The sequence below is a fragment of the Condylura cristata genome, unplaced genomic scaffold (assembly GCF_000260355.1).
Source record: "Condylura cristata isolate star-nosed mole 26May11 unplaced genomic scaffold, ConCri1.0 scaffold00006, whole genome shotgun sequence".
Taxonomy (NCBI): Eukaryota; Metazoa; Chordata; class Mammalia; order Eulipotyphla; family Talpidae; genus Condylura; species Condylura cristata.
This window is the reverse complement of record NW_004567107.1, coordinates 14,161,352-14,169,875: the sequence shown is the minus strand read 5'-3', so window position 1 is coordinate 14,169,875 and position 8,524 is coordinate 14,161,352. Positions and strand designations below refer to the sequence as shown.

At 55.4% G+C, this 8,524-nt stretch overlaps 1 protein-coding gene across 2 annotated transcripts in view; it reads right to left on the bottom strand.

Moving 5' to 3' along the window:
- Positions 1 to 5,749: 5,749 nt before the first annotated feature.
- The window catches only part of TNC (tenascin C), an 86,210-nt gene continuing 83,435 nt past the window's right edge, over positions 5,750 to 8,524 (bottom strand). For both annotated transcript variants that reach the window (XM_004677399.2, XM_012721607.1), the window contains 2 exons: positions 7,881 to 8,044; positions 5,750 to 6,418 (listed from right to left, as the gene is read on the bottom strand). In XM_004677399.2, the coding sequence (XP_004677456.1) occupies positions 6,308 to 6,418; positions 7,881 to 8,044 (275 nt within the window). In that variant the 3' untranslated portion in view covers positions 5,750 to 6,307. The remainder of the gene's footprint in view (positions 6,419 to 7,880; positions 8,045 to 8,524) is intronic.

Below are 8,524 nucleotides of genomic sequence, written 5' to 3'. Positions count from 1 at the left end.
GCTGGCTCCATCGCCTTCACCTGCATCCCGCCACGGGCCTCTTAGCCCTCGATTGCACCTCCCTGTCAAAACCCAAACCACAACAAAGACACTTTCTTCGTTTTGAAGCACATGTGGTCCTAATACTCTCTTGAGATTGCTTAGTCCCTTCTCATTGCATTTAGGAAAACCACCAAAATCCTGATGCTGGTTCACAAGAGCCTGAGGGACTGAATTCCTATGTTGCTGCCCACTCCCTTCCTCCCCTCCCCTCTTTCTCCCCTGCTTCCAGGCCCTTCTGGTTTTCCTTTTGCAAAGCCTGTGAAACTCAGACCCCTGCAGAGTCTCTGCCCTGAGGCCCCTGCTCCTTCCTGGGTGGTGGTGGTGGTGGGGGGGAACTTCCTCCTATTCTTTACAGAGCTTCTCCACCGCCCTTGCTCCTGGAGGCCTCTAGGCAGCCAGACAGTCTGGCAGACCTCTCCTGACCCGCCCGCTGCTCCCCTCAGCACTGTACTCCCTCCATCGATCTGTTCTGCTCCCCACTCTGTCTCTGGGGAATCCTCTCACTGGCCTGTACCCCAGTTCTGTATGCATCAAGAAAGACAATCTTTTCAAAGGGGCGCGATAATGAGAAATCGAGGAGAACCCATCAGCACAGTCCGCCAGGAGCGAGCAACGGGGTTCTCCAGGGCCACAAGGACCGCAGCTGGGGGCGGGGAGCCATGGAGAAGAGCTGGAAGCTGCCGTGGTCCCAGAGGACAGGCTGTGTGGCCAGCTGTTGGACAACACGCAGGTCACTGCAGGCGAGGTGCGCCAAGGTGCACCTGCAACAATCTGAAGAACAGCCGGCCACCTTCTCTGGAGCATGCGCTCTGTGCTCTGTACAGAACCCCCTCGGGACTGCTTGTGCCCGGTTTCACAGTGAGGAAAGTGCTCGCTCATGCCAAGCAGCCAGCATTTCCGCAGTACCTTGGCCTCATACCTCCCAGCCCTTAGCTAAGAAGCCCCCCTCCCGTTCCCGCCCCTGCCAGGAAAACAACATCCTGCCATAGATCCCTGCTCTTGTTACAGGGCACCCCAATGTGAATTGGGTTGCCTGTCTGTGGGTCTTCACCCGTGCGCTTACGATTCAATCGTACTATGGACACACTCAAAAGGTTAAATAATGGGTTTCTTTATAGGGAGAAAGGTAGAGGAATAACCCAGGGAAAGAGGGAGAGAAACACACGTTAACTAGGATGTCCTACCAGTTCTGCTGACGGGGACTCCACCGGCACGCTGAAAACCGATTGCGCGCCAAAACCATCAGCTGCGAACGAACCACCAGGTCCCCCTAGAGCCCACTTTTATCCCAACCTGGTCTGCTTTTATCCCAACCTGGCTGCTCAGCTCCACCCTCCCTCAGGTCCCTACGTGCTTCTTCTTGGTACTGATGGGATTTGGAGTGCCAGCATCTGGAGTAGGGGCGCAGTCCATGAAACCTGTACCTGTTACACTCTAGCACCTTCTCTCCCTTTCCCTGCTTGCACCGCACCCCCTGCCATCGGCCTGTCTTCTCCCCTTCAGGGGCTCCTCTACTGTTCCTCCTTCCTCTTAAAATACCAATTCTGACACGGTGAGGGTCCTTTTCTCTCTCACACTGATGAATTCCTCCACTTGGAAGGCATTCAGCACACACCTGTTACACGGATATCAACCTTTTCCTAGTTAGTGTCCTGTGGATTTCCGAAAGGACTAAGATCTCCTTTCTGTGCACACATTGGAATCAGGAGACCTGCTGTATGCTGTAAACTTTGGTCTGGCGCTAGCTGCCTGTGGCCAGGTCACCTGCCCCCTCCCACCCCCCCACCCCACTCAGGGGGTTGCTGTCTTGTTCAAGTGATCTTGGCTACACAAAGCCCCCAGCCCAGGGGCACCTTCACTGTGCCAGCAGCTGTGCAGGGCATGTGCTTTGTGGGAAGAGAGGAGCAGTCCTGGTATCTGACTGTCAGCATCAGAAGTCACCCGAGGCTAAGCAGAAAAGGGATTTTCTACAAGGATCTCAGGAAATGGTTCCGATGGAACAGGAAGTATACCAAGTTGTCTCAGGAAATCCTTACGAAACCACAGGAGGCCAGCCAGGTAGCGAGAGCCCTGGGTTGGATGCCCGGATCCACCAGAAGCAGACACCACTTCAGAAAAAATACTGCCATGTCCCCCTCGGCGCTGGCCAGGGACCCACAGACACCACTGCTTCTGGGCCTCCTGAGCTGCTGGGGATCCAGCGCACAAGCATGCCTTTTACTGGGGTTCCTTGCTCAAGGCAAAGGCCTTCTCTGCTACCCAACTGGCAGAGCCCGAGAGCCCCACGTCCCCGAGGGCTTTTCCCTTGAGGCTTCAAGAGTGAAGGCAGGCTCGGACAGAAAGGAACCCTGACACAAACTCTCCTGAGGCTGCACCCTGACATCCGTGCCTCCCTAGACAAGTGGGATAAAAACTAAAGGAGGGCATTGTCACAGAGGCTCCCCAGGAAAAGAGGAGGTTCCAGGGTCCCTGCCCCTCTCCCCCCCCCCCCCCCCATGAGGGTGCAGCGGAGCAGGGAGGAGAAGCTGAGGAGGAGACTGGAGAAGCAGGACCAAGGATGGAGCCGGAAGGAGACCTGCAGGAGGCACGCGGAGCAGAGACAGATGAAGAAGCCGCACATCTTCTCGGGCCCGGATGAAGGTCGAAACCTATGACACGGTAGAGGGCGGTGGGGAGGCTACCAGTGGCAGCTTGATCTCCGTTTTCAGTTTGCCTTTTTCCTCCCACACTTGTCCGGACAAGGACACTTCTGATCCTTTTCTACCGGTCCCCACCACAAGTGCCTTACGCTGTGCCAGGCTTAAGGCTTCGGAGACCCTGCTTTGGGCCCACATTTTCGTTGGTTTGGGCGCACATTTACCCAAGAGGTGACTTCACTGCTGGACTTGACAACCACATGCTTGGTCTTCTCGGAACTGCACACCGACTGCATTACAGTTCCTTGACCATTCACAGTCTTGTACACCACAGTACGTTTTCTCTTGAGGCACTGGATGGCAGAACCTATTTAGAGCAGGCAGGACTGGGGTTTCTGGGATGTCCCTCTCCTTGTCCTGGAATACCCACAGCATGGGAAATTCTCCAGCACCAGAAAACAGTTGGCATGCTGACAAGCCACTGCTCACTACAGGGAGCAAGGTGTGAAGGGGAGTGACAGGGGGAAAGAGCAGGCACGTAGGGAGGGTGGTGGTATTGGGAGCCAGGGCAGCCTCTGCGGTGGGGGAGCCCGTCAGGAACCCTGACGAGAATCTAAGTGGAGGACCATTCCTACAGGGGCGGCCACTACACAGGGCACATGGTGACCGAGGGAGGACTGGGGCTTAGCTCCTGTCCCAGCTGCTAAGCTTAGCGGTCTCTCCCATGATCCCTCTTCGATCAACAGGGCTAGCTCCTTGCATGCTGCAGAGAAGGGCATTCCTGACAAGCTCCTCAGGAAGTTACACGGCAGGTGTTCTCCTTAAGCCTGCAGTGCCCTGCCCATCCCCTTTATTTTTCATTCCTTTGTACAAAAAAACCCTGTCCCCTGCCTAAGAGCAGGACGGTCCTTTTCCACACCCGACTGCTGCTCTCTTGGTCCACACAGTCAACTACTTGCCGTCTCCTCAAATGCTGTTTCCTCTTATTGGCTGAAGGAAACTAAGGCTGGTGTTCTGTCTGGGTAGCACGAGGCTGGTCCGATTCCACAAGACCAGCAGTGGTCTCTGAGGTGCAGAGACCCTCTGGGATAGAGGGGGCAACATTAGGGAGCACTTACACGAACCCTGAAGAGACAGTGGTGTGGACGTGGAAAGTGACAGGTCTTGTGACTGTTAGCAGAGGAGGTAAACTATCAGCCGTGGAGGAGGTGCAGAGATACAGTTGGCAAGTGAAGTTCCACACACTCACCGCACCTCCGACACCCCAGCTGTCTTCTGCTCCGACACGACACCGGACAGGAGGCCTGAGATCCTGGGAGTACACTGGCGGATTTCACAGGCCTTTCAAGGGCTGCTGGGGGCGGGGCTGGGGCGGGGCTGGTGAAGCCCGCACACCTGGGGCTGGAGGCCCCCCAAAGACCTTGAATGAGCACCACAATGTCGGCCCTTTCCAAATAGACGGGCCATGGACAAAGCAGAGTCAGGAGGACTGCGGGGTGTGTGAGAAAGGGGGAGCTCACACTTTCAACAGTGAGGCTTTGGAAGGCTACAGCCTCACGCCCTTCTTCCCACCTGGTCCCCAAATGCACCACGGGGCCGAGGTGGCCATGGCGAACGACCTCTGCTCAGTCTTTCTGCCCCAGCACAATTTATTCTTGCGCCGCTTCCCAGGGCGACCAGACCATCAAGGAGTAAAGAGCCATCTTTCCTAGGCCGGAGGGGTGTGTGTGTCGGTTTGTTTTGGGGCGCCCCTTGTGTGGGCTACCCGGCGGCGGGAGCGGCTAGCATGGCTATGGCTGCAGCTGCAGGCGACACTCTGAGGAGCTGAGCTGGCACCAGGCATAACGTGACAGCTGACAGCATTTATTAAAGCAAGATAAACTCAGCAGCAGAAGATCCCTTGGAGCCAGATTCCTCTGATCTTTGCTTCTGAGCCATCACATTCCATTTGAATGAGGCCTATCAGCCCAAAGGCTTTCATTAAACAAGTCCATTTGCGGGAAACCCCTAAGAGAATGAACTGGAAATAGCTTCTCCTCCACCCGCCTTGTTGTGAAAGGACAAAGGGGATGAGTGTTTCAGTCTCCTACTTGCTGAGTACAAACAGACCTGCGGGGCTGGCGAGGAGGGAGCCTGCCCCCACCTCTACCAGCACAAGCATTCGGGCGGAGGCTGGTGGCCAACGGGCTATTTCCCACTGGAGGCTCTGAGTAGGAAAGGAGATGTCCCCACCAGAACTTGTCTCCAGTCCCGAGACCTGGGGATGACAGGCGCTTGATGGGCGAGTGCGGGCAACGTCCCCAGCACACCCCTCTTTCTGCAGCCTGTACTTTCTCCCCGCTGGCCCACGTCTCAAGGAAACACAGCGTTTCCTCAAGTGCCCATGGGAGATGAGAATGTGGGGGCCAGAAGACCGCTGTTAAAAGCCTTCTTTACTTTCTCATAGGGTACTGGCCACCCAAAGGGGCAAGCCTCTTGCCACTTACTGGGTCAGGCACCAGGGATGGCTGCCAGGGACAAGGTTGCCCCATAGGTAAGGAAGCCCAAGTGAGGAAACAGGCCGGGCGAGCTCAGGGAGGCAGGGAGGGAGAGAGAGACAGGCCAGCTTTGAATTTGGCAAGACTGCCCACGGGGATGCTATTCCTTGTGTGATCATGGCATAGAATTTGTAGCAGATTGCACTGAAAAACACATAGAAAAGCTACACTTTCTATAGAGAGACCACTGCACTGGAAAAGAGATACAAAAAACCACCACCCACAAGATGTGGACGTGGAGCTAAGAGGATGAAGCCTCACTGAACGTTTTCTCTGACCTTATACACGTGGGTCAACGCCAACGCCTGTCTTGCTTCCTCCCTGCCTGGGCCCTTGCCTCCCCCACCTTGGGCTCAGCGCCCCACCCCCCACCTCACCGGACCCCCATCTCTCCTTACCTCTCCTTTCCGACATGGCTCAAGCACGCGGGCTTGGTGGGACTCGGGCTTCCCAACTAAAGGCAACACAGCAGCCACACAGAAAAGTACTTGTGCTTTTATTAAAAAACAATAACAATCAGGTACTGTCCAGCCGTGTTTTGGAAAAGAAAGTCTCTTTAAAAATCCTTAGTTTTCATCACCACCATTATTATTATATTAATAATATTAATCATATCCTTAACCTTGAAACAGGATTGCTTTTCGGGATTCCGTTGCATGGCATGTAAAAAAAAAGGGGGGGGGGCACTCCCAATGACACACGTGGTCACGGCTACCAAAAATACTCATCATTAATTATACAGCTTTGTGTACAATACACCTGGCTCTAACTCACACTACCACTGCACAGCCTACCCCTTTCCTGTTCCCAGAGCCACCCAAGAGAAGGAAAACCATGTGATGTTGTCACTGGAAGGTTCCTTGTTGAATCAAACAACAAAACAGAAACCTGCCGGAGAGGTCATCTTTGGTGTGAAGGGAGGAGTCGCGGAGGTGGGGGGTCAGGGGGTAGGGCCCGAAGAACCAGGGTCAACTTTCACTCCTGCCACATGCCCAGGTAAGGCCTGGCGGGTGGGCTGGTTGCACTGAAGCTTTGGTAAAATTCTTCCTCTCTCTGGGCCACACGCGCCACTCTCCATGGGGTCCCCGGAGTTCACGCCCGCTTGCGCCTGCCTTCCAGGTTTCGGAAGTTGCTGGGTCTCAGCTTCATTTCAGCAAACTGGATAGAGTATTCGTGGCCCTTCCAGTGGAACCAGTTGACACCCTGTGAAAAACACAAGACAAGCCCCCGCCCCGGTGACTCTCCATGGCGCAAGGGTGCTCTGTGGCCACCGCTGAGGAGTTCACCGAACAAAACACGCTCAGCCGGGCCGTCAAAACACCGGTGGCCCCACACCTGTCTCTTGCCTGTCTCCTGCCTACACTGTGCACACTTTCAGAGGCACTGAATTGGACCTGCTTTTTTACGTGCCGCGACGCGAGTGCCTTGAATTTTCAATGAGCTTTGAAATGATATCTGGAAACAAAATGGCGGCTGCTGACACCGGCCACTGCTGGAAGGAAAGGAACTGAGAGAACTCAGGTCCTGAGGGACAGTCAGAGAACTGCCTGCAGGGGCGTCTCCGGGTCACAGGATGTCACTGTGGAGCATTTACACAGGGAATGGCAGGAAGCACGGTGGCGGGACACTAGCTTTGCTACCTGGCATGTGCTTATGCTTAGTGCTCGTGACAGAGAAATGATCGTGACCGGTTAGCAGCCCCCTTCATTCTTTTTCCCCAAAGCCTCATAGTGATGATCTCGAAACGATGACACAACATTCCATGAGGTGCTGAAGGAGCTGCCGCAGTGAGAGGACGTGCTTGCTTGCTTTATTACTTTCCCAGTCTCAACTCGGCAGAAATCCTGCCATTGGCCAAAAACAGCTGACCTGGGAGGGAGGACGCCGAGCGGTCACCGACAGAGAGAATGAGCGATCTCGTACGTATGAGGAGTGTAAAGGAATGGGGCAAAGGATCAGGCCAGACTCTTCAGCAAGCCAACACCGTCCCCCCTAGAAATCTGACCGCAAACCTGAGGCTGTCAGAGGAGGATGGGGAGAGGGGGTGCTGATATAAGTCTGTGGAGGTGTGACCCCAGGCTCCTACATCGCATACAGTGAGTTGAGTGCCGTTAGGCGACATTAGCTGGCTTCATCAAAGATAGCACAAGAGCATTCTGTTTCTGTGATGGTGGGGGTGGGGTTCAGCACCTTGTGGTGTCAGGGCAATGCCAGGACCGCAGGCAGGGAGGGGGGCTCAGGTTCTACCTCCCACCCTACACCGACCTCAGCAGCCCATCATCCGGGCTTACGTGTGCGTCAGACCATCAAGCCACTAGACACCTGTAGTCTTTCCAAGGTGTTGCTGGGCTCTGCAGAGGTGAGGGCGGCAGTGCCCGGGGCTAGCATCACCCCTCCTCACTGACAGGGCCTCCTCTTTTACCTGCTCTCATTTGGGGGTTCAGACAAAGGTTCTGTTCCAGGAACACTTCCCACGTTTCCAATCCACTGCACCGGGGGTGTTCCCGAGTGCGTGTGGCCTGACACAGGTGCTGTGGCTGTGGCCTGACCTGACCTGCCGTGTCCCTGACATTTCTCTGGTGTGTCAGAATGGAGGGACTGTACTGCTCTCCCATCGCCGCCACCTGACTTCCAACCCTGCCCGGGACCCTTGCCACTCACTCACCTGACTGTGGTTATTGTCCCCGTATCTCCCCATCAGATTGACACGGTGACAGTTCTTGTACCAGAAAGCCCCCTTGTAGGACAGGGCACAGTTGGTGATGGCGGAGTCCGTATCCTTGTCAAAGGTGGAGAAGGACCTGCCGTTGTGGTAGGCCATCGAGTCACCTGGGAGAGAGAGAGAGAGCGGTGCTCCTGACATCTCCCGGCAGGAGTGTCTCAGTGTCTCAGCGAAGGCAGACAACCGAAGGGCCCTGGGGTGCACTGGGTTTGGACACTGGACAAGAATGAGAATCACACTTGGAGCACATGGAATGTGAGCACATCAGTGAGGCATATGGTGGTGGCACCGGGGCGGCAGGGGTCTTTGCAGGGCCTGGCTTCACGCCCCATGCTCTTTCTGATTCTTTACTTTGTCCGTGACCTTGCTCATGTGACTTGCACTTGGGGTAGGTCAATGGACCACACTGAAGCCAAGGCCCTTGCTCGCCCTCATTTCTACAATAGAACCCACAGGGCCCTCCTTGGTGCAGCTGCGAGTTGAAACGCAGCACTAGGAAGCTCTCTGCTGCAGGAGTTTGATCCCCAGCCAGGGGGCTGACCTCATGGGCACAGTAGATCTCTCCTGCGTCACCTCCTGCTCCTCTG